The 27230-nt window shown below is 34.2% G+C and overlaps 1 protein-coding gene across 1 annotated transcript; it reads left to right on the top strand.

Annotated features, from left to right (window-relative positions):
- LOC145294022 (uncharacterized) lies at positions 1-27230 on the top strand. The gene is made up of 2 exons (XM_080140989.1): positions 1-434; positions 26617-27230. Exons 1-2 carry the CDS (start codon positions 142-144, stop codon positions 26780-26782), a joined length of 459 nt encoding a protein of 152 aa, XP_079997115.1. The 5' UTR covers positions 1-141; the 3' UTR covers positions 26783-27230.

Raw genomic sequence — 27230 nt, 5'->3', positions numbered from 1 at the left:
GTTTTTGGCCGTGTTAGTTCACCTCGTTAAAAAGATATTTTAGACGAGTATTTTTAAAAATATTTGTGTAAATATATATATATATTTAAAAAAAAATATATATATTTATATAAATAAAAAATTTTTTTTTAACTACTTAAAATGGCTTCAGGTGTATCAGTTGACCCGGGAGTTATGGAAGCATTTAATGATATGAAATTGAACAAGAACACCTTATATGTCTTGTTCAAATTGTCTAAGGACAACAAGCAAATTGTCGTTGAAGAAAGTCATAAGAAACCCCCTAATATGGATTATAGCGAGAAAGCGGTCACGGACATTTGGAATAAATTTGTCGCAGTTTTGCCCTCAGATATGTGCCGATACGCGGTCTATGATCTCGGCTACACATTATCCGAAGGAGGACGAAGAGATAAACTCTTATTCGTAACTTGGTAAGTAAGAAAAAATGACTAAAATAGGAATTTAAAATATTTGATATCTATGCACTTATGTTACCGTGTTGAAATGTTATTTAGAAAGCCATTCTTAACACAGGATGTGTTGTAATTCTATACTTTCACCTAACAATTTAATAAAAGTTGAATTTAACTTGAAAATATTAGTCTAAAATATAGCACGGTAACATAAGTGCAAAAGTACCAAATATTACTGAGTTTTCTCTTCTAAAAGAAAATGGATTTCGAATCAAATTTAAAATTAAACTTGTTCGACTTTAATTGTAAATTTAGTCCGAAAATAAAATTTACTTTTTTTAAAGTATGGAAAAATTGAACTTCGTTAAATATTTATCACATCACCGTCCGCAATTTTGTTTATATTTCGATTTCCGTATTTTTTTTCTTTTCGAAAAAACCCCCCCAAAACTCAGTTTATTCGATTTATACTCGTAAAATTGCATTGTAATTTAATATTCAAATATTTATTTCACTTTTTGGGTTTGTTTTACTGTACACATAGATTCGAAAAAGTTGTCACAAAACAAATATAGAACAAATAAATGTTATCAAAGGCAAGATAAGTTACTTTTCTATCTAACTATATGTTTTTAGTGTTTATAGTTAATGTAACATGTTTATTCAGCCCAAAAAACAGTTTACCAATATATTGGAAAATTCAAAATGGCGGCCGACTCTTTCTCTGAGACGGTAAGTTTGGGAAAATGAGTTATAAAAGTTAAAAAAAAAAGTCGAAATACTGTTAAAACCCGCCGAATATATGTCAGCCTATGTCACGGTAACATATTGAGCGAGTTTCTAACAGTATTTTGTCTTTTTTATTTATAACTCATTTTCCCAAACTTATTGCCTCAAAGTGTCGGCCGCCATTTTAAATTTTCCAATACATCGGTAAACACTGTTTTTTCGAGCTGAATAAACATGTTACATTGAATAAAAACACTAAAAACATATCCAGTTAGGTAGCAAAGTAACTATCTTGCGTTTGATAACATTTATTTGTTCTGTATTTGTTTTGTGACAACTTTTTCGAATCTACAGTAAAACAACCCCCACTTTTTCATTTCAAGAGAACTTTGTATTTTGTTTTACCAATTTTTAATGTTACAGAAAACAAAACATCCCAGGATGGACCATGGATGCAAATTTAAAATTTGGTAAAAGTGTGTGGGGGGGGGGGGGATTCAAAAGTCTTTACTGATCTTAATTGCATTCATACAAAATCTACAAGCCGCCTTAAAATCAATGTTATTTATCCATTAATATAGGCCGGGGGGGGGGCTATTTGTCAGCTATTCTGTACTTTCACCTCGATTCACATTCAATTATAGAACTTGTGTGGCTTAAAAGGTGCTTCTGTAGGTGTATCAGAATTTTAGGAATTTTTGATACCCCTAACACGAAACTGCGAATAAAATATAAAAAAAACTCGTAATTTCTCTTTTAAAAGTTTATTTTCTTTATGGATTATACTTCCAAAATAAACTATTTAAAAAAAAAAGAAAACAGAAGCCAAATTAAAAAAAAAAGAAGGCCAAACCATTTAAAAAAAGGTCAAATTCACGAAATTAGCCATTAAAAGAATAATAAATGGTAACATTATCAATAAAAGTTATTTTCCAACTTATCTGCATCATTCGTTGGTATTTTTAAGTAGTTTTAAGTGCTTTAATTTTATAGTAATTAAAGAAAATGCTAGAATTAATTTTTCAAGCAGTTTCATGTTGAAATGTTCTGGAAACTTGTATTTGGCGCTGCTAGCCCCCCCCCCCCTGTCGGCCATTTATTTTTTCGCGTTTTCTCTCTCTGTACGACCCCACCCCCACCCCTCGTCCATTTTCTCCGTCAGATGGCAGCATGTGACGTCATTTTACGGAGAAATCAGAGCGAGTGATAAGCCACGCCCAGGCCAGCTCATGCACTAGTACTAGTTTATTGATTTTATTTTTACATTTTCAATGTGAAATTTTATGCTCTTTCCAATAAACCGAATATAATATACACAAACGTTCTTTTTTTTTTTTTTTATTCACGACCCCCCCCCATTTTCAAGTGTCTATTAAAAAGTAAATAATTAATTTACTCACCAAAGTTTTATATATCACAAATTGAAGATAAAAGATCAATAAATAATTTATTCAAATTTAAAACAAAAGTAGTGTTTTTTAGAAATTTACCTGAAAAGTCCGAAGTTTAAAACTTTTCTTTTAAATGACAACTTTTATAGGTTTTTCGACTATGCTAAATACAGAAATCGCATTGAAATTATGCAGAAATAAGTAGTTATCGAGATATAAAAAAAAGGTTGTATTATGCATTGTATTCTTTGGCGGCCAAAGAATACAATGCATAATACTATTATTAAATGTTTAGTAATTTTTTTCTTTTAATATTCATAAAGAGTAAAACTTTTTTCAAAATAAATGTTTGGGTCGAGTTGAACAACTCACCCCCCCCCCTGTAATTTTTTTTTACCGATAGTTTCATTAAATTCTTTTGCTGGATTTTCATTGATTACACACTAATCTAATAGATTATGAAAAAAAAAAAAAATTTATCATTATTTCGACATTTGGAAGGGGTGCTCACTTTTTAGTTACAACGTTCTGGTAAACCGGTCACCCATTTTGTAACCATCGATATTTTTTTTTTCTCATAATCTGATAGATTAGTGTGTAAACAATATAAATCTAGCGAAAGATTTAATTAAAACTATCGATGAAAAAAATTACAGGGGGGGGAGTTCAACTCGCGATGTTTTTTTATGAAATTGTTTTTTTATAACAATGAATGGACATATTTTTAATTTTTTTTTTTTTTTTGTTTTTATGAAAAGAAAGTTTCATTTTTTTTTTTTTTTTTTTTTTTTCTTCGTTTTTTTTTTTTGTTAAGGATTCAAGTCCTATAGATTTCACTGACATGTTGGAGAAATGTTTCAAAATTCTCCATCCCCTTGTCTGCTGTCATGTGGTATGCCTCCCGGTACATTGCTTCATCAACGTGGGACCATTTCATGTCTCCGGAATCATGTCAGCTTTCGCCCCCCCCCCCCCTCCCACTAAAAAAATGGTAAAACTATACAAACACCGTGACAGCGAATTAACCCTAACCCTAAACCCTAAACCCTAACCCTAACCCTAATCCTAACCCTAATCCTAACCCTAACCCTAACGCTGTCACGGTGTTTGTATAATAATACCAAAAAAATAAGGGGGAGTTTATACCTGGGATCTCAAGCTTTCGAGTAACAAACGTTACTTGAAAATAAGGAGGCGTTCATGCCTTGGATCGCAAGCTTTAGAGAAACAAGTTACTCGAAAATGTTATCAAAACCATTAACTCAAATTTCGTATAATATTAAAATGTGTAAGTATAAGGGTGTAGTGAAACAAACGCGGATTAACTCGTATTATGCCCCCCCTTTTCCTTCCTACTAGCCTATATGTTATGTTTTAGATTTAGAAATGCATTGTTTACATTTTAAAATATAGCAAATCGATTCTCGTCGGTAAAAAAGTTCAATCACTCATAATTTTATTTTCCCCACTTCAATTTTCGTGTAAATTTGGGATTCTGTTTTGAAATGTGATAATTACGTTGGTACTAATTTTTCGACTAAAATTAATATTTAACTCTGTGTTATAATATCAAGTTACTTTTTGAAGGCAGTTAATATGGATCAACAGCCGCCGTTACAGCTTGTAGTCATAAGCGAAAATGTGTGACCATTTCGTGTATGTCTCGCAAAGGCTTTTTTCGCCGACGCTCCCGGTGGTGGGTGGGGTGGGTTACGATCGCTTAGAACTCTTTATATACCCCCTAGATAATATCTACGATTTGGGAATGCGTGTAGCGTCTAGATTTACTTACAGCGACTTTTACAAAATTATTGCTATTTTGGCTTCTCGCATGTTGATTCGGCTTTTTCATATAAAAAGTGAAACTAATTCAAAAGCTGTTCTCGGCATCGCACCAGGAACGTCCACAAACAGTCGGCTTTGATCAATTTGGGGCTAAACTCAAACAATTGCTAATCCCCCTATCATTTGGGGAGCCGGTTTCCCCCCACCATCTTGGAAGCGAAAACTGCCCCCCCATTGAAACAAAGTAAACAAATCCAAAAAGCTGTCTCGCATTAAATAAAATACTGCTACGTCATCTCGTAACGCTCCCACGATGCCCTCATTTAGCGTCTATCTGTCAATCAAACCTCCTTCACTCGCTTTATAAGCCTTATAAATAAATTTCTCTTACTCTTGGCCTAGACGGTTAAGTGGTTGGCGTTTATTTCACTTCCGCGTCAAGAACCCGTCTTATGACGAGATTGGTTCTACACAATTTATTATTGAAAACCTGTTATATATATAAAAAAAAAAATCTGTTTAAACTTCATATCGCGTAATATTTGAATTTAATATCATTTAAAGATTTTTAAAAAGAATTTTTTTAGAATTGTTTTTGTAATTCAAACAATTATATTACCGAGAAAACTCAATTTATATTTTTTAAACATATTGATTTTTATGTCCAATTTTATTTACAACTTTAAGTGGAAAAAAAAAATAACAGGATATATATATATATATATATATATAAGTGCATTTTTACCTAAATGCGAGTTGGGAATAATTTTCCCTTTTAACTAGTGTTGGGACGATTCCTAATTTTTATACGATTCCGATTCCAGGAAAATATTGATTAACGATTCCGATACCAAGTACGATTCTGATTCCTAGGGAATTATTGTTTTGAAATATACCAGGTAGTTTTATACTTATGGTCGGTAGTTCCCAAATATGTTCCCTAACTTTGGAAGAGATATTTTATGTCTACACCAGTACACCGTCGTGTTTTGGTTTAAATAAAATTATTATATAATAAACTAAACGGAAAACTTAGCAAAATTTATTTTAGAGAAAATTTATTTTACTTAATTGGAATACAGAAAAAAAACTCAAAGAAAATAGAATTTATCCTTCAGAGAAAAAACAAATAAAATAGAATTTATATAACAGAACAAAAACAAGAAAATTAGAGAATAAATACACACGATTCATTATTTTGGTCCTCATAATTAACAGATTTAATGAATTAAATAAAAATATAGCGGAAGAGAAAGAAAATATATACTAATTAAATATAAAAAAGATAAATATTTAATGTAATAATTTATAAATGAACGTGCGTAATGAAAAAAAAACAAAACAATATACCATGTGACATGGCGCCGTAGATACAAAATAACCTTTCCAAAGTTAACGACCATATATGAGAAATACCATTAATCGAAAGTTTTTGTTTTATACCAAAAAGGTAGGTATAGCGAAAAGTTACAATTAAAGGAATTTCAAAAACGATTTTTTGTTTGGCTATTGATAGTTGTATTTGTGACGGCAGTTTTTCAGACCTCCATAATTCACAAGGAGTAGTTAACACCTATTATTTTTTCTTACTTTTTCATTGCTTTTACACGTTGTTTCTAACGTGAAGAATAAGTTTAGCCAAACTAATTTTGAAATAGGGTATATCAAAGGAACACATATAAAAATGATACCACTATAAAAAACAAATGAAATACTAGATAAAATTGAGCAAACATAATTACCAAAATTACAGAAAACGATAAAAAAAAAAAAAATGGTGAAGTTTGTTGAGTGAAATGAATTATTGAAAGAAAATTAATTGAACTAATAGAAATGTTAAATAAAAAAAATGTCACATTTCAATATTTTTTTAATAATTAAATTCTCAGGGTTGTCGAAATTAAAAATGAAGTGATTTTTTTTTTATTAGACTTCTTTCGAAGCTTGTTACTTTGAAAAATACATTTAAAACCCTGTTTTTTTAAATAAATTGAAAAATAAACGCAATTAAAAAAATTTAATTGATAATTGACACTTTAAAAACATATTAAACATTGAAAAATTACTTATCTCATAATATAATAAATATTTTAACAGGTTGGATGTGGTCATGTTAGATGGTTTTATTTCTCGCGATATTTTAATTTGACAGACTTTGCAAATGGCTTTCAACTCCTCATCTTCATCAACTTCAAAAAGTTTCCATGGAAGACTTTTTTTGGACTTTGGCGTTGTGCGTTCTATCCCAACCATTATCAATGGACCAGAGGTCATCTAGTCAGCGTCAGACAGGGCCAAACTATTTGCAAAGAACTTTGCAGCTAATTCTACCCTATGCGACGAAGGCCATCAACTCCCCATATTTCCTCCTACAACACAGAACAAGCTAGGTAACATACAAATATCCGTGCATGAGGTCGCCAAGCTAATCAAGAACCTAGATTCTAGTAAGGCAACTGGCCCTGATGGCATCCCAATTATAGTGTTAAAAAAGCTTCAACCAGAACTTGCTCCCATACTTACGAAACTATTTAAGCGCTGCCTTAAGGAGAAGTGCTTTCTGACCCCCTGGAAGACCTCATCAGTTTGCCCTGTGTTTAAGAATTCGGGTGATAAGTCCTCTCCCTCTCAGTACAGACCAATAAGTCTCCTGTGTGTTATGAGTAAGTTGCTGGAATCCATATTAGAGAAATAATCAACCACCTCAGCAGGAATAACCTTCTTAGTGACACACAATATGGTTTCTGCTCTGCAAGATCTACCGCAGATGTGCTGACAGTTATATCCCACAGGATTAGTGAATCTCTTGACAAAGGCTTCCTTTCTAGGGCAATTTCTCTTGACATATCAAAGGCCTTCGACAAGGTATGGCATAAGGGTCTACTTCACAAGATTTCCAGCTACGGTATAACTGGAAATGTGTTCTCTATCATTAAACCATTTCTCTCCGATAGGCTCATAAGAGTAGTGGTAGATGGACAAAAATCGGAGGCCTGCAATATAAATGCTGGAGTCCCTCAGGGGTCAATCCTGGGCCCAACTCTCTTCCTGATCTACATCAATGACCTCCCTAAACACATACTGAAATCATTCGTTGACATCTATGCTGATGATCTACGGCAACACATACCAGGCTGTAAATGACAAAGTTCTCTCGGATTCTCTCTCGTGGTTCAGTGGGGGAAGATGTGGCTGGTTACCTTTTAATGCATCCAAAACCAAACTCCTATCCTTACATCATCAACGCTCTGATCCCCAGCTGGCATCAATTGTGATGGATGGCTCTCATCTGGGTGAGGCCCCGTGTTTTGACAAGCTTCTGGGTTTGATCTTTACTCCTGATCTGAAATGGAACACGTACATCAAGTCTGTTGCCAAGGTTGCTGGAAAGATGGTAGGATCCTTCTACCGCTCCAGAAGATATCTCACTACTGATGCAATTCTCTATCTATATAAAAGCCAAGTATGTCCAAGGATGGAATACTGTTGCCATATCTGGGCAGGAGCTGCCAAAAACAGCCTATCATGCCTTGACAGAGTACAAAATAGTCTTCGTGGTTTAGTGGGGAATGCTCTTTTCTCTACCCTGCAACCTCTCTCCCACAGAAGAGACGTTGCGAGCCTATCCTTGTTTGATCATTATTTTCATGACAGGTGCTCGTCTGAACTCCAATCCCTGGTCCCCCCTCGCCAATCTTTCACGAAAAACACCCGTCTAGCTGAATCCACTGTGAAAAATTTCCCCCACTCTATATCTGTGCCTAAATCAAAACGCGGATTCCATGAACAAAGCTTCTTTCTTAGAACTGCACGCCTGTGGAACTCTGTTCCGTCTGCCTGCTTCCCTCCGGACTACAACTTGGATGTCTTCAAGTCCAATGTTAACAAATTCCTAATGAACCGCCCCCCTAATGAAACACTTCATCAAATCTCCACACTAACGTAATATACTTGCAATAACCCTTATCCCTGAGTGGCTTCCGGGCCTTGATAAGTGGTGATCACTGTGTAAAAAAAAAGTCCGCTAAAGACAAAAAGAAAAAAATATAAAGGGATGGGGTGGTAAATTGTACCAACCGGTAGTTAACAAAAAAAACTTATAGAATTTAATTTTTGAAACCAATGTATAAGTTTACATAATGAAATGCAAATATGCATTTTCTTTTGAATTTTTTTTTTGGTTGACCGTGTTCAATTCACACATGGTTGATGCGGTAGCAGTATCAGAATTTTTGTAGGAATTTTTGACACCCCTAACACGGAACTGCGAATACAATATAAAAATCTCGTAATTTCTCTGTTAAAAGTGGGTTATTTATTTTCTTTATGGATTATACTTCCAAAATAAACTATTACAGTTGTTTTAAAAGTAATAGAAATATTTTTTTTTTTTTTTTTTTTTTTTTAAACAGTAATGAATTTTCCGAACTCAATATTTTTCAATTTTTAAACTTTAAAAATCTATCAAAATTTTTCTATTGATTCTATTTTTACGATATTTTCAGGGTCAATGTGAAATTTTATGTTCTTTCCAATAAACCGAATATAATATTTTAGACAAACGTTTTTTTTTTTTTTTTTTTTTTAAATCCCCCCCCCCCCCCCCCCCAAAGTGTCACCCATTTTGAAATGTCTACTAAAAAGTAAATAATTAATTTATGTCGGGGAGTTGTATATATCACAAATTGAAGAGAAAAGGTCAATAAATAATATATTCAAATTTAAAACAAAAAAAAAACATCGCTTTTTTAGAAATTTACCTGTAAAGTCCGAAGTTTAAAACCTTTTTTAAAAAAAAAAAAACATTATTTTTTTTTTTTTTTTTTTTTTTTTTTTTTTTTTTTAATAAAACCTTGGTCCTTGCTCCTTTAATTGAAAAAAAAAAATTAGGGCTTGAATTACATTTTTCGAGGAGTTATATGCTTGGAAAGATGGGGTGGAATTATTCACTATTTTCACGAAATTTCTGACACTGCTATAATGATGCGGTTCAATATTGCTAAACTATAAGTCTTAAGTAAAATTCTATTCATAAATACTTTTTAAAATGAAATTATTTAATTAATCGTAAATATTTAGACATAAAAATTAATTGATTACAAAACCTTTTAAAATATTAATTTCTTTTTCGTTCGGCAAAAAACTGCGCAAAACACTTTTAATTTTCAATTTAAAATTCTAGAAAAAAGATTATATTCTGCTTTTAATATAAACAAATTCAGGGTTTTATCTTTCTGGAGAAAAAAATTTAAAAAATGAATTTTATTTCAATGAAATTTAAAAAAAAAACTTGACTGAATTGAATTAATTACCCTTGAATTAACGAAGGGGTTATTTAATAACTTTCGGTTTGGAAGAGATAGGTATGGGGTCGATTTTTTGGAAACATCAAAAGAAGCCGACAACTGTCAAAACTTTGCGAAATAATACAACGTGATCAATTTCATTTTAGACATATTTCTTTCAAAAGCCTTCTTTTAAAAAAAGAAAAAAATGTACATTGTTCTATTAAACCGTTTACTGTTTAAATAATTTGACTTTGCTCGTTTTATTTTAAGAAAATATAAGTTGAAAAAGCATTTTCATTCAGTATTAGAAGATTTGTCAGTAAAAAAAAAACAATCGCCAAAAAGATAAGCGTTTTTTTATTTTTACTCGCAATGTAGAGCCCTGCATACTTCTTTTCAAGTTAACTCTTTTGTAGTTTTGATTACAATAGATCTGAATGAATGAACCTTGTAAGGGAGGGGCACTAAGCATTGCCCTGTTAATAATGAATTTCTTTGGTTTCTTTTTATAACATGCTACATTTCTCTCTTGCGGTTAGAAATATCAGGAAATTTTTATTTTTTTCAGACTAAAAGAATCGTAATGAAGGAATCGGAAAATTAAGGTATTTTGTAACGATGCGATTCCGATACCTCCCAAAATACACGATTCTTACGATTAACGATTCCGATTAATCGTCCCACCACTACTTTTAACCAATTTGGTACCCCTACATGGGGAGCGGTATATATATTATTTTTAAAATGTAATTATCCACTGACACGTGTATTGATGAGTCGTAGATGATGAAACACACATCAGTGGATAATTGCAATTTAAAAATTATATATAATTTGATATTTTCAGCTTTAAAAAATGTTGAAATTTTTATCAGCCTACATTTTTTTTAGTTTTCATAGCATGAAATATGGGGGGGGGGTTAGACCACCTACAAAAAATTTCTAATATATTTATCAAAACCTAATCTAATTAAATTATTTGAAACAAAATAACGATAAATTTCATTTAAAAAAAAATTGGGGGGGGGGGTAAATTAAAAACATAACACCATAAATTAATGTTTGATAAAAGTGGCCTGGTAGACCAACACGCAACCTACCTTAAAAACTTGTTTTCTAGGGAGGCCAGCAACTAGTTTTCACGATATTGCAAACCTACTTTTCCGCAGGTTTCATGTAGCAATGTGCTGTGCTCAGAAACGAGGGAGAGGGGAACGATGGAATTAAATTAAAAAATTTTTTTTTTGTATGCGCATATTTTTCACACAAACCCATCCCTATATTTCATTATTTCATGTTACGAAAACTAAAAATAAATGTAGGTCCATACACATTTCAACGTTTTTTAAATCTGAAAAGATAAAATAATTAAAAAGTTATTTTTATCTATAATCTAAATCTTACCTCTGTTTAAATGTTTGTATATCTGCCTAAAACTTTCAACAGAGGCGACGGATTTTCACATCGGTATCGTTTTGAAGCTCAACGTCTCCGACGACAAATATCGAAAAATTAGCCTCAACTGGGCAGTTTTCTATAAAGAGAGGTCAATTTTCTTTTTTGATTTAAAAATTTTTTTCAACACACCTCCAAACACACAGGCTATTATTATCTATATATATAAAAGCAAAAATGTATGTATGTTTGTGTGTGTCTGCAAAAAACTTTCGACAGACACAACAAAAATTCACAAACTTGGTCTCGTATTAAAGCCCCACCCTCCGAACGACAGATATCGAATTTTTGGTCCATTAGGACCATCAGAAGTGGGTCAGCTCATCGATTTTCTGCAGGGGGGGGGGGCAAAAAGTGACATTTTAATATTTATACGTAATTTAATAAACGCCGAGTCATGTCACGTGACCCTGACGTAAGCAAGCTGTAATGGCGATATGTATATGAAAACATTGAATAGAGACTTTTGCTATCGGTAAAAAAGACACATCATACACATCCAAATACAAAAATTTGACGTTAGGAAAACGTTACCAAAGTTTTTAGTACGTTAAAAATAATTAGATACGATAGTTAAACGAAAAATAACAAGCCAAAAATGTGAAGTAAAAAAAAAAAAAATACACTTACAAAAAATATTAACGATCAATGTTTTTATTAAAAAAACAAAAACAAAGCGAGACACCATTTTCTTAGTAACACTCTTTAGAGTAAGAAAGACGAAGTGAGAGAGAGAGACACGCAAACAGAGAGAGATGTCTAGACAGGAAACAAGATTCGTTTTACTGTTTTTTGAAAATGTAAATAAACAAACATATAAGAGTGATTGTATTTGATCACATCCCAGGCCTATACCCTCCTTATTTTCGAGTAACGTTTGTTTCTACGAAAATGATGAGACCGCTTGAATTCTAGGAAGAGATACTACACTTTGATCTTACTTATATATTTTATTTTCGGCAAAAGTACAAAAAACATGCAACATTACTAAAAGCAAAATTAGGCACAAGGCCCTATAAGAAATTGGGAGGGGGAGGGTACAGGGTCTTTGTGACTAAAGTGACAAAAAAATTGAATAATGAGGACTTTGGAGTCTTACTCTTGACTGGCAACATTTACCAAAATACCTCATTCACTCTGTGGATCCTAATCTAACTAAGAACCCCAGCGTTCAGTGTAAAAATAACATTTACAATTTGTAAAAAGCATTTTTTTTTTTTTTTTTTTTTTTTTTTTTTTTTTTTGTGAGCGTATGCGTGAGAAAAATTAAAGTTCGATTTCATTGGAAAATAGTTTTGAATTATCAGTATAAAATGTTTGTGGAGTGGGAAAAAACTAGCCAAAAAAGTTTATTTCAAAAATAAAGATTAAATTCTACTGGGTTGTTAGTGAGGCCCCCCTGTGCTAATCTAGGTGACTAGACCCCCCCCCCCACACACACACACACTGTTTTCCGGGGAACCGAAAACAAGCAGGGCAATCCCTAATGGGGTTTGGGGAAGAAACCTTAAAGGAAGTGGGAGAAAATAAAGCCACGGATGGAGGGGGTTGGAAGGTGACCTGAGTAGGGGAGTGACCGGGGGTATCAGAAAGCAAATATGTGGTGCAGAGGGGGTGGGCAGACTTAGAGGTTCTCTAATACCAAAAAATAAAATCAGGAACAGGATCTCAATTGTACCACCAGTCAAGAGTCTTCTTAAAATGCCTTAGCTATAATCTAAGCGGGATGGGTTCCGAAGGACCCAGCAGCACCCGTGCCATGCTTAAGGAGGGAACACATATTGAAACTTGGCTCCTCGACGGATGCACAGACTAGTGCTGTGCACCCACCTCTTGTCAAATTCCACTCTAGGCAACCTCTTCCAATCGCATCTGATCTTTACTTTAAGCAAATGTTTAAAGTAAACGATCAGATCCCGATCAGGAACAGATGTCCCTTCGCGGACCAACTTGAGGCGCGTGGTCCAGAATCTCCCGTCCCGGCGCCCAACACCATTGAGAACGGACAACCTCCATTGACCATCCCATCCGCCTACAAAGTGGATCCTTCGCGGTCCCCTCCACTAACTCCCGATATAGTTTCTTTCTCAGCTGATCGAGGACACTGCTCCCCGGCAAAGCTCTAAGAGCGGTCCGGCATTCGGAGAAGAACTTGGACTCCCCCTTCGGTCTACGACGACCTTCAACCGAAGGGTTGGGTTTGAGATTGGAAAACGAGTTCTCAACCACAGGGACCCAAGGAGAGTCTTCAAGCTAACGACCCAGGAAAGCCAATCTCTCGGCGTTTCTATGACACAAGAGACTGGGCTTACCCAGGCCTCCCTCGCTCGGACTCTGGACACAGACCTCTCTGCAGACATAATGCTTACCCTCGTTCCACAATAGTGAATCGAGGCGCCCTTGTAAGCGGGTTAGTCGTTCTGCAGGGAGAGGAAGTACAGACAAACGGTAAAGGATGAGCGGAAAGACGTATGTAGCACACGCCTCCGCCCGACGCTTCAAGAGCAATTTCCTTCCAATCCAAGTCTTTACTGACAATTTGACCTTGGACTGTACTTCCAACCAATTTTTTTCCAGCTGAAGTCCCGGTCCAAACCAGACACCGAGAATACGGACGGGTCCATTGGTCCAGCTGAAAATACCTGGAAGCGAGTTTACCCCGATCCAGGCTCCCAACCGCAGGCCAACAGACTTGCTGCGGTTGAAGATGGCCCCTGTGACTTCTTCGTATCGAGCGAGCGCCTCAACCACCGCTTGAATGTTCATTTGGCAAGACACGAACACGGTGACGTCATCGGCGAACACGGAAACCCTGGCTCGTCTGCCTCCAGGGAGAGCAATTCCTCGCAGGACTGGTATAGCCGCCTCGTCCCTTAACTTGCGAAGGAGGGGTTCCAACGCCAGGACGTACAACAGAGGTGACAGCAGACAACCCTGACGCACCGACCGAGAGACTGCGAATGACTCCGACAGCTTACCGTTGATCTGCACCGCTACCGTCAGCCTGTCATACAGGACAAAGATCCACTTGCGAAAGTCCGGATTAAATCCGGCGGCCTCTAACACAGATCCCAGGAACCGATGGTCGACCCTATCGAATGCCTTGGATTAATCTAAACTGATTAGCACGGCTTCGGCGTCGTCTTCTGTCCCCTCTATGATCGAGCGTATCAAATGCAAATTGTCTTGAATCGATCTCCCCTTCACAGCATAAGTCTGGTCTGGTCTGGTCTGGTTCGATCAAGTCAGTGATGACAACCTGCAAACGATTTGCAAGAATCTTTTCCAAAATCTTTAGCTCTGTGTTTAGCAGAGTCAAGAGCCTAAAATCATCGAAATTTTCCACCCCACCATGGCGTTGACCTTTCCTCAGCAATGTGATCACTCCCTTGGTCACCTGTCCAGGGATGGAACCCTGAGCAAACCAATGGTTGAACATATCCTTTAGAATAGGGACCAACATGGGCGACAGCCTCAAGTAAAACTCGTAGGGTAAACCATCCAGCCCCGGGGACTTGTTGTAGCCGACCTGCTTCAACGCAGTAGTGACCTCATGTTCAGTAATAAGACCATCACAGCTAGCCGCCGTATGGCGGGGCGAGTCAGCCAAATAGCTGCCAAACTCCTCGACCCTGAGTCTGGGTAGTTGGGTGAAGCGCTCTGATAGATGCTGTCGAAACTAGGGCGTGTCCTTCCAGGTTATGTACTTTACGAATGTACCCGTCCGAACCGCGCCTTAAAGCAGCCTTACGCTCAACAGCGTCAACATTCACAGCCTCGTTGGAAACTTTCTTTAACCTAGCCCTAACCACTTGACCTTCATACCGCTCGCTAGCCAAGCGGTTAAGATCGTGTTTAGCTAGTGCTAACTCTAGGGCCCCCCCCCTCCACCGTCCGGGTCAGCTTATCCTCTAAACGCTTCCTTGCCTAAGCCTTATCTAACGCGAGGCGTTGGCTGTACTGGACAGAGAAGCGCCTAATTTTGGCCTTAAGACTAACCCACCACTTACTCCCTGTAACCGCCCCACTAAAGCCCGCTGAATTAGAGCAGTGACCTTCAACTGGTAGTCCTCCAGCTCCAACAAGGTGCTGTTGAATTTCCAGTATCCGGCCAGTTTAGGCTAAGCACTTAAGTTCAAACGGGCCATAACAAGTTTATGGTCGGTGTCCTAACAAGTGGAATGTGGGGCAAGATAGGAAGTCTACATCGCCTCTTCTAATTAACATCCGATCCAAGTAAGTACTCGGATGGGAAGGCACTACAGAATGCCACGTCCACATCTCCTGCCCCGGATGATCCAGACGATATCTGTCGACGAGATCGCACGAAGCCATCAGGTCAGACAGTACTGTCACACCGCACAGACTCGCTAGACCTTATCTATATTGGGATCAAGGATTGCATTCCAATTACCCGTTAAAACTAACCGTTCCGGATCCACTAAGAAGCCCTCCAACCGTCGAAAAAAGGTTGCCCCCTCTACAGCAGAATTGGGAGCATGAACAGCGACAATCCGAAAAATGCTACAATTAACAGCAACATCAGCAACAAACGCCCGCCCGTCCTCGTCTGCGTGAACAACATTCACCGACGCTGACAGGGTGCGATTCACTAGCAAGGAGATTCCACGACTATAAGTATTGCCATATGCAGAATAAACATCGTAATCGTTTACCAGCACCTGACAATCTTCGTCACAAATAAAGTGGGTCTCCTGGATAGCGGCAATATCTACCTTAAGGGACACCAAGTCTCACAATGCGCGAGGCCTTGCTTTGACACCTGATGCCCCTCACATTAAATGTAGCCAAGTTCAAAGACATGTTCACTTACCTTAAGCAGTGTCACAGATGGGTCTGAAATCCTCGGCCGTGAGGACGTAGAAAGCCTGGCCAAGGCTGCCGGTAAGTAAATCCGTAGAAGGCTTTCCATTCTTAGCCACACCTCCCACGTCCAGGGGAAAGGTTAGTTTTAACGCCCTGTATAATGAAGGATGACAGTAGATGGAGATTCTGCCTTCACATTGAAAGTTTATTTTTCTGAGCGAGGGGTGCTCCATATCCACCAGCTGCTGGCCCTTTATAGCATCCCTCGCTGCCTCTAGCATATTCCAGAGGGCTTGAGTTCTGGAGTCTTTGTTCTCCCAAACAAAGCTTGTCAGCATTGGCGCGTCCTTAAAGTTACTGGGGTTGGTAATGTTTTCCGCCCCAATGAACACAAAGTTCCGCAGCTTCTCATATTGCGCTTTCTGCCTCCCTTTTAACTCTGGAATTTGTAGCAGAGAGCCCGTTTCGCATATCCTGTCCCCTGGCAGGAAGGGAAACTTCTTAGTCCGTTCTGTGCGGACTTTTGTTGTAGTGACCTGGTCTTCTTTAGGGGGAGGAGAGGGAAGAAAGGGGGTGGGAGTAGTGACCGGATCATTGTTATAATATGCAAGTGACCTCCCTTGGATGTAGCCTCATTGTCGAATACCATTAGATTAGTATGCAATCAATGTAATATTATGCCAGTGAACTCTCTAGGATATGGCTTCATAGCTGGATATTTGTACTAGCATAATACCCAGCGTTGCCGGGGATTGTATAAGGTGGATATATGTACTAGCAAAATACCTGACGTTGCCTGGGATTGGATGACATGGGTGGGATGTTTCCTAGAAGAATTCCTGGGATCCGATCAGATGGGTGGATATTTTTGCTAACAGAATACCCCATATAGGAAGATGGTGTGATTATGTCGTAAATTATAAAAAATTGTCCAGATTAGTAACATATTCAAGCATTATGAAAAATGATGAAATGCGAGTTATTTGTTGGTGTTTATAATTAAATAACACGCCAGACAATGTCACAAATAATTATTTTAGCAAAGAAAAGGATATTATGTGGACCAAATTGTGAAAATGATTGTCGAAATTAGTAACATATGCAAGAATTATGAAAAGTGATCAAATGTAAGTTATTGGATTGGGGTTTTATAATGAAATGAACAGCCCAGATATAGTCTTAAAGTTAATATTTTATTAAGAGGGGGTCGATTATGTGGGTTACATCATTAAAAATGATTGTAGAAATTAGTAACATATCCAAGACAAGTGAAAAAGTATGAAATGTGAGTTATGTGATTGGTGTGTTTGTAATGAAATTACCAGCACAGACAATGTCTCAAATGTATTAATTTAGTAAGAGGAAGGGGATTATGTGGGTTAACTCATGAAACACGATTGTCGAAATTAGTAACATATCCAAGAATTATGAAAAATTATGAAATGTTAGTTATTGATGTGCATATTTGTAATGAAATAGACACCCTAAACAATGTCGCATGGTTGTTATTTTAGTAAGAGAGGGGCGATGCGTGTTAAATCATCGAAAATGATTGTCGAAATTAGTAACATATCCAAAAATTATGAAAAATGATAGAATGTGAGTTATTTGATTAGTGTGTTTATCATGAAATAACCAGTATCAATGTCTCAAAGTTTTTATTTTAGCAAGAGGAGAGGGGATTATGTGGGTTAAATCATGAAAAACGATTAGAAAAATATAGTTATTGTCATAATATGCGAGTGACCACCCTTGGGTTTAGCTTCATTATCGAATTCCATTAGATTAATTAGAATTTTTGTTATAATATGTAAGTGACCTCCCTTGGGTGTAGCTTCATTGCCGAATACCATTAGAATAATATGCAAGTGGCCTCCCTTGGATGTAGCTTCATTGTCGAACATCATTACATAAATATACAATCATTGTTATAATATGCGAGTGAGCTCCCCTGAATGTAACTTCATTGTCAACTACCAATAGATTATGCAAGTGACCTCCCTTGGATGTAGCTTCATTGTCGAATACCATTAGAATACACAATCATTTTATTATAATATACAAGTGACCTCCCTTGGATGTAGCTTTATTGTCGAATACCATTAGATTAATATGCAATCATTGTAATATTATGCCAGTGAACTCTCTTTTATGTGGCTTCATAGCTGGATATTTGTACTAGCAGAATACCAAGCGTTGCCGGTGATTGGATAAGACAGGTGGATAGCAAAATACCCGACATTGCCTGGGATTGGATGAGATAGGTGGTTTGTTTCCTAGGAGAATACCTGGGATCGGATAAGATAGGTAGATATTTGTGATAACAGAATACCCTATATAGGAAGATGGGGGGATTATGTCGTAAAATCATGAAAAATTATTGTCCAAATAAGTAACATATCCAAGAATTATGAAAAATGAACTGTGAGTGATTTGATTGGTGTGTTTGTAATGAAATAAACAGCCCAGATATTGTCTGAAAGTTAATATTTTAGTAATGAAAAAAAAAAAACCCCAGCCAGACAATGTCTCAAAGTTATTATTTTAGTAAGAGGAAGGGAATTATGTGGGTTAAATCATGAAAAAAATGATTGCCGAAATTAGCAACATATCCAAGAAATATGGAAAGGGATTAAATATAAGCTATGTGTTTATAATGACATAAACAGCCCATATATAGCCTGAAAGTTATTATTTTAGTAAGAGGGGGTTAATTAAGTGGGTTACATAATAAAAAATGATCGTAAAAATTAGTAACATATCCAAGAATTATTAAAAATGAGTAAATTTGAGTTGTTTGGTGTGTTCTTAAATAGAAAGCCAAGATGATGCATTAAAGTTATAATTTTAGTAACTCTGTTCCGTCTGCCTGCTTCCCTCCGGACTACAACTTGGATGTCTTCAAGTCCAATGTTAACAAATTCCTAATGAACCGCCCCCCTAATGAAACACTTCATCAAATCTCCACACTAACGTAATGTACTTGCAATAACCCTTATCCCTGAGTGTCTTCCGGGCCTTGATAAGTGGTGATCACTGTAAAAAAAAAAAAAAAAAAAAAAAAAAAAAAAAAACAGCTATAATTAGTGTTAATTCAAGAAAAATGATTATCGAAATTAGTAAAATATCCAAGAGTTATGAAAAATGATAACATGCGAGTAATTTTATTAGTATGTTTGTAATTAAATAGACAGCCCAGACAATTTCTCAAATGGATTATTTTAGTAAGAGGTGGGCGATAATGTTGGGTAACTCATGAAACATGATTGTCGAAATAAGTAACATATCCAAGAATTATGAAAAGTTATGAAATGTAAGTTATATTATTTCTGTTTTTATAATGAAATAAACAGCCGAGAAAAAGCCTCAGTTATTTCTTTAGAAGGCCGGGGTAAATTATGTGGAGTTAGTCATGAAAAATGACTGTTGAAATTAGTAACATATCCAGGAATTATGAAAAATGATCAAATGTGAGTTATTTGATTGATGTGTTTGTAATAAAATAACTAGCCTACAAAAACGGTCCTATCGTGACAATGACCGATTCTACGCATGCGTCAGATGACGTGACCTGATCTACTTTAAATGTTATATATATATAAGCAAACAGTTAATAAAATGTTAAACACTTTGAAATGGGTTAAAAACATATTTAATCTGAAAAGGAAACACTAGATAAATGGATAGTTCTTAATCCGCGGAGTTTCGAAGAAATACTTTCCTTCTCATCAGAGGGTAGGAATTAGCAAAATGTGGGATCGGATTTTGCCTGGAGAAGTATTTGATGAAACAACAAGTAAGTCAAAGATCTTACTTGAAAACAAAAATGAAGCGGAGGGAATATGGTGAAGAAAAAGGTGATTACACATGAATGGATAGTCTGGAAGATAAAAAATCCAGTGACGGTAAAATCCAAATGTAAAACTTCAAGAAAGTTTTATTTTATATATATTTCGAATATGAAAAAATACCTTTTTAAGTTTGTTTTTTCACTTGAGAATCTGTAAAATAGGTACCTCCAAAACAATGGGAAAAAAAAGTATGATTCCGTGACGTCAGACTTGTGTTAACTATACAAACTATGGAAAAGCAGAAGCGACTTAATGATTTTTTTTAAACCTTTGTTCATCTGCTTCAAACTGCAATTAATAATTAATCTTTATAATTTTGTTAGGTTTTAAGATTTACAGTTTAATGATTAATAATATTATAAACATTTGTATATTAAATATGAAATACGGTTTTACTGAAAGTTCATTTGGTAAACTACGGCTACAGCTTCCATATTTTCGCTCAGAGACAAACAAAATATGAGGGGGGGGGGTCTACAAAATGCTTATTTGTGCAATATTTTCAAATCGGTTTTAATCTGGAGATAGCTGACAAGAGCCATGTTCATATTAAAACTTAATATGTAAAAAAAAATTTAAACAAAAATCTGTAACGGAACATTTTGAAATAATGGAATTTTAATCGTTTTAATTTTTTAAAAATCAATGTTTACGAAGTTTCTTTTTCTTGGCGATTCAACTGATTATAGTATATATTCGAAAAAACGCTATTTAAAAAAAACATTTAGATCATTTTTTTAATTGCAACTTCAAGGTAAATTTTTTTTCAATAAATGTATTTAAATTTTTAAAAAAATGTTTTACTTATTTGAACTCTTATGTTTCATAATAAATAAAAATTTTGATAGATTTAAATATTTTGTTCAAATTTTGAAAAAAAAAAAAAAAAAAAATATGGGGGTGGGGGCACTAAAAAATTTCCCTTCCTATATTTTACGGAAACTGCATTTTATATGTAATTTCATTCTAAAATGGATAAGTGTCAAAATTTTCACGAAAATCTGACCATTAGTTGATTTTTTGCTAGATTTATTAAACACAGGTATGTTTTCACGTTCGAAATGCTTACTACATGGGAACGTTATTTTAAAGTGCCAATTATGTAAATACGATTTTCGTCTCGCAATTTTATTTTCGTACGATGAAAAATTAAAATTACTTGTTTATTTTGCTCTTTTAAATGGTACAAAAGTTTTTATTCACAATTTTTAAACTTTTTTTAAACAATTTAAAAATTTAAAAAAAAAATCCATATTAACTTTTTTTTTTTTTTTTTTTTTTGTATTTGTGAACAGAACAATTCATAAAATAGTTTTTAAAATTATCATTCTTTAATTAAATAAAAAATTAAATGTGATTATATTGTTCTAAATTAAAGTCCTGTATACATTTATATTGCATAACATAACGGTGATTAGGGAAATTTGGTTCCTTCTGTGATATAGGGTTCATGTATTTTGCTAATCTTGCCTTGAGGAATATGCAGGAGTCCTTTAGCTTCTATACATTTTAATGTTTCTGGCAGCCATATTCTATTTAAAATTATACAGCGCTAATACTACCTTTTTAGATTTTCAGAGGTATCATTGATTTCTCATTCTGAAAACTTGCAACTTTTATTCTTTTTTATATTTTGAAAGTTTAATGTTCATAAATTAGTAATTGAACCTACATTTTCTAAAAAAAAAAAAATCTTAAAGCTAGAAATAACTTTCTATTAAACGATTTAAATGCTTTCAACTTTTTGAATTTCAAAGTCACGAATCTTTTTCTCTTAAAATAGCTAACTTGTTTATGAAGAAACAATACATTCCTTGGATTTAATTTTGTAGTTGACTTTGTTTTTGAATGGGATATAAAAATTGTTGGTGCTACTATAGTGATTCCTACCCTATTTTTCAGGTCTAAGGTCATTAAACCAGTCAACCACAATATTCATTGCAGTATGCTTTGGCACTTCCTCCATTGGCATCTGGATGCTCCACAAGGAAACTAGCTCTAAAATTTCAGAGCTTCAAATTACAGTGGAGTCTTCCATTTAAACTGGTACGATGGCAACCTTTTTTGTACCTCCATGCTGGCACATTCTGTCCACGAACCCTCTAATCACTGGCCCATTGCACTTGCAAGAATTTTCCTTAACAAGGAGACCATGACGAAGGAGGTTGTTACTGTTTCCTCACTGTGCACCACTCCAGAATAAAACTCTCAGAACATTTCTTGGAGGATATGCGTGTTATCTTTCTCCACATTTTAAAGGTTGATGCTTTATAAGTGAAAATGGTCAAATCAACTTGGAAGTGGAATATTATTTTTTATTTTCATTACTCATATTGCGGTAGAAAAATAAAATGAGGGTAGGAATTGTGCTATAGTAGCACTAAATTGTTTATATATTGTATTTTTAATTTCAAATGTGATAATACATAAAATAAATGTCTAAGCCATGCACAGATACTTGAAGTATTGATACAATTAACGATGTAATCTCAATCCTGCTCAATGAATACTTTTTTTTCCTCCATAGAAGTTGATAACCGTATTATGGCACACATGTCCACTTGATAAATAAAGAGGGAATAGATATACTCTAGGTATATGCAACTGAACTATAGAAAACAGATGGTTTTGGAAGTCGGCTTATTTTAAGTTTCTGATATTACTTTTTGATTGTGTTTGAAAAATTAAAGCTTCAAGTTAATCTGTAAAAGAAAAAATGTATTTTTACACAAAATGTTAGGGAAAAGGTTTTTACAACAGCTATAAAAACTAAAAAATACAGCTAAATTTGAAATTTTTTAAAACTGTAAAAATCCCTTGAAAGATAAATGTTAATAGTTTTGATTAATTTCAAAGATAAGTAAACGCCTTGAGATACTTAAACAATTTTTTCATAGAAAAGTTTATCTCAAACGATTTTAGTAACAAACTATCGCTGAATCAAATACAAAGTTTCTATGAAAATCTTAAATTCAATTGTATTTTTAAATTTAGAGAAATCAAAATATACCTTAATTTCTGTATTCTTTTGAGATTATAAAAAATATTTAATAGGTAATTCTATTTTTTTGTAATGAAAAGGAAATGCTTATTTAATTATTTTTTAAATGGCTCAATTTATTAAACGTGTTGTAAATTAATTTTCAAGTAAAAATTGATTTTAAGTGAAAAATCAATTAAAATCACTAGAAATAATCCCATTAAGTTTTTTTTCTAGACTTCAGTTTTTCATTTTCGTGTTTATCTTCAAGATTGTAAAAAAACATTCTTATACTTATGTTTACACATTTATGCATATAAGAAAAATATTACATTTGAAATTTACATGATTTTTTTTTTTTTTTTTTTTTTTTTTTGTGAAAGTATTGAGTCTGTACTTTCACCTAACAATTTAATAAACCAGATATCACAAAAACTGAATTTAATTTTCTTTCCAATACTAACGATTACTATGACATTATCCCATTGATTACTGTACACGCAATAGCCCTTATCCCCGAGTAGCTTCCGGGTCTTGATAAGTGGTGACCTCCATGTAAAAAAAAAAAAAAAAAAAAAAAATGCTCAATTCAATGATAATATTGTGAGTTAGGAAAGTAAATATTTCTTCCATGATGTTCATGAAATATTTTTTTTAACATGTTAACATCATACAATGCTTTATTTTCATAAAAAAACAAAAATTCATTTTATTTTTGTACTTAAAAACCTTTGCTAAAGATGCAGTTTTTTTTTTTTTTTTTTTTTTTTATGGATTGATAATCTTTGATCATTAATAAATACAGAAAACTTCATTAAAATTGGTTGATTTCTTAATTTTAAAGTGAATGGAGGTGAAAATGTTCATATATTTTGGATCATTCATTTTGGTCGTACCTAACACACAAAACATCTTTTTTGAAAATCATAATCATATCTCCCTTAAGTATCTTGTAAATAAATTACCCCATGGAGACCGTGATGCCATTATGTCATCAAAATCTATGGATGTGGAATTAGGGTAGAACAAATTTTTTGATTTAGGAATTTGCAAAATCTGAACCTTACCAAAACTCGTCTGTAGATAATTACATTTATCCTCACTTGGGTTGAGCATCTGGTAAGTGAAATCATCACCTGCCATTAGCAAAAATGCGAAGCTCTTTGTATAAACAAATCAGACACTCTTTGGCAGATGACATTTTTTTTTATTATTAAATATTGACATTTTGCTTGCTTATGGCTTGTGACTAGTGGTCAAATTGGTTAGGAGCACAAACTGTCTCAGACAATTTCATTCTGTCTAGCCACACTGAAGACCTGATACATTGAAATGGTCTCTGGATGAGATGAGTAGGAAATCTTAGGAAGGGAAAGTGCTTCATACTTTAGAATACAAATTAAAGGAAATATCTTAAAATTTGATGAGCATAATCATGTTTTAAGACCTTTCACGAACATGCATATTAATCCTTGAAGTGTTGAAATGTTTTAAACTGTTGAATACCATTTCGTGCACCAAAAAAAAAAAAAAAAAACCTCATTGTTTTCTCCCTCTGATACAGGAGTTAACCATATTGAAAAAAAAAGCATTCTTTTTCCCCACTGACATGTGAAGTATGTACAAAATGACCCCAAGTGAGCAAAATCTATTATCTAATCAAACAAATATGGGCTTTTTATACGCTCAAATTCAACATATGCAAAGTTAAGATGTGGTTGAGTTTGAGCATATGTCGCCTTTTTGTGTCCTATCGGTTGGGTTTTGAGTTTTAAGCGTCACGCATGCCATCCTTGGTCGCTTGTTTTCATGACTATCATAATCATATACTGTTAGCAGCTGCCATAGTTTAGACAATTTCTTTTTTTAATTCCTTTTTTGATGAGGAATGTGAAATTTAGATAATTGCTAATTAGTTTTTGGAAATTATGAAAACCAATATTTTGACATGTTTTTGCTTTTTGGTTCTAATTCAGTTAATAACGTTGTTTTTAGATACAAAGATCATTCCAAAGTAAGGCCTCATAGGTTTGAACTAGCAAAAAACTAAAGCTTTAAAGAGCTATGAAGACAATAGTGATACCATTTAAAACTTTTTGTGCTCTAGAATTTTTCTACATGGTTACCATCATTCTCTATGCACTTTTGACCTACAAACCCTTTTGACTGTATTGACATCAACTGCAGTGGCTTCGTAAACGTTTGACAGACCATGTTGATTGGTTCAATTTTTTTCTGCATGGAGGAATTCAATGACATATGACTAGTTTCAACAGGTAAATGGAACTTTCAAGTCATGAATGCATAAGCTCAATCATGATACTAATGCAATTTGCAATCTGCTCTGGTCCATACAAGCAGAATTAAACATAGGAGGCATTACTTTTGGAACATCCTTTATAAATTTAATCTGCAATAATTTGTGAAAAAAAAATATTGTCTCCCTAAGAACTTTTTTTTTTGTGACAATGGAAATCCTCCAGAGAAAGCATAAAGGTATTTGATATAACAATCACAACAGAATGATTATTGCAAAAACAGATGCCTATTTGCCTTTTTTGAAAAGACCAAGGAGAAAAACAAAGTTCCACAAGTTCTTGAAAAGAAACTAAGCTGTATTACAAAAGTGTGAAAACCGGAAACCATTAGACTAACAAGTCAAGGGAGCAGAGAATAACTTCAATAATTCTAAAGAACACATGCCATTATATTATTTATAGAAAAGACTAGCAGCATCACATCTGTCAGAGGTTGCAGATGAAAAGTATGATTCCAATCATGAAGCCTAGTCACATCGTTTTGGAATTTCTATTTCTTAAAATAATGTTTTTTGCAGAAGAAATGGGGAAATATTAAGTGTAAATGAGTGGGGAAACCTATTTCTTTTTTTACAATAACTTTACTTGCCACACCCATGCAGTGGCTGACGACGAATAAGGTCATACAAAATGACCCCATTTATATCGGAATAAAAACTTAACATTTGAGTAAAATCAGTTTGAACATTGTAGGGTGTAACATTTTTTTTTTTTTTTTCCTGATCACTAGTTATATATTTGGCTGGTCTCATGCCAACAGACAGTACTTTTCTCTTGCTCGCAAAGAGAATGAAATAAATCCATCTATGGCAAGATTTGAGATATACCAAAAATAGTTTTCATATTGTTTCTCACTGTCTAGTAAATACTTTTTTCTTGTTCTGTTTTAAGACGTACATGTTGCTGTTTCGACATTTTTATTTTTTTTCACATAAGGTGGAGAGCTTATATTTTTCAATATAAATCATTCTTCTGCTTATGTAAAAAAAATATATAAATCGTTCTTTTAATTATGTAAAAAATGTTTCTTTATCAATCATTTGGATTGGACTAAGCAATTTTTGTAAAGTGTTATATTGCCAATAACATGGTGCAACAATCACAAATGAAAATTGCCTAGTCAGGTGAAGCTTTATTTGTGAACTAAATTCTATTTGAGTTTGACTTTGAAAATTTGACACGATTATGTTAAATATCAGCCCATATTACATTTATGAAAATCCTTTGTTTACACATTTCATTTTTTTATCTTGGCCTTTATGTAATGGATATGGCACAGTCACGTGAACACCAGTTCTCGCTAGATCACCGTAGTTAAGCAACATTGAGCCTGGCCAGTACCAGATGGGTGAGGAAGCTTGGACATGGGTTAGCACCCTCACTTTGAAAAAAGAACTTCTTGCTACAAAAGCATCTACAAAGTTGTAGACGGCCTATGCCCCTCCAGGCGATAGATGGATAGATTTGTAATCTCCAAATTGAATTTTTTAATTTTTTTAATTTTTTTTTTTTTTTTATTTAATAGTCATGAACATTTTATCTTAATTTTTTGTCTCAAGTTCTCTTTACTTTTCAGGTGTCCTGATGTTGGTCCCGTCAAGGACAAGATGGTATACGCTTCCAGTAAAGATGCATTAAAGAAGGTTCTAATTGGCATCTCTTCAGAAGTGCAAGCTAATGACGTGGGAGACTTAGAATTTAACATAATAAAAGATAGGTTATCACGTAAGACTTGCTCATGATAAACTGGTTTTCTTCATTTGTGTGTGAAAAAAAAAAAAAAAAAAAAAAAAAATGCAGGCCATGTCTGTGTAGTCGTCTCTACTGCATTCATTGTGCTAGTCTCATCATGAAAAAAACTAGGGAACAAAAAGAAACTGCCAGGATTCCAACAACACTTCATTTCATAAACGGATTTTAACAATTTCAGTTTTTGTAGAACTAACCGTGCTGATTAACTCTACAAATTTTTTCCATTTTTGAACTGGAATTTGTTGAAATTTAATTTTCACTGTTTAAAAAAAAAAAAAAAAAAAAATGTTTGTACAAATTTCAAACTGTTAATTGTATGGCCGCCACCTATTTCATATGATAATTGCAAGTTTTTTTGGCTTGCTTGGTTCATAGATTTTTTTTTTTTTTTCTCTCTCTCTCTCTCTCTTTATTTTGATTTGTAAAAGTCTCCCCACT

The sequence above is a fragment of the Euprymna scolopes genome, chromosome 2, assembly GCF_053919585.1.
Source record: "Euprymna scolopes isolate OS-2025 chromosome 2, ASM5391958v1, whole genome shotgun sequence".
NCBI lineage: Eukaryota > Metazoa > Mollusca > Cephalopoda > Sepiida > Sepiolidae > Euprymna > Euprymna scolopes.
Note: the sequence above shows the minus strand (reverse complement) of the source record. Positions and strands in the feature narration are given on the sequence as shown.

Excerpts from the sequence above, each read along its gene's own strand:
- LOC145294022 (XM_080140989.1), top strand. The coding sequence starts at position 142 with ATGGCTTCAGGTGTATCAGTTGACCCGGGAGTTATGGAAGCATTTAAT. Across the intron at positions 435-26,616 it reads AAACTCTTATTCGTAACTTG|GTGTCCTGATGTTGGTCCCG; the intron begins GTAAGTAAGAAA and ends TTTACTTTTCAG.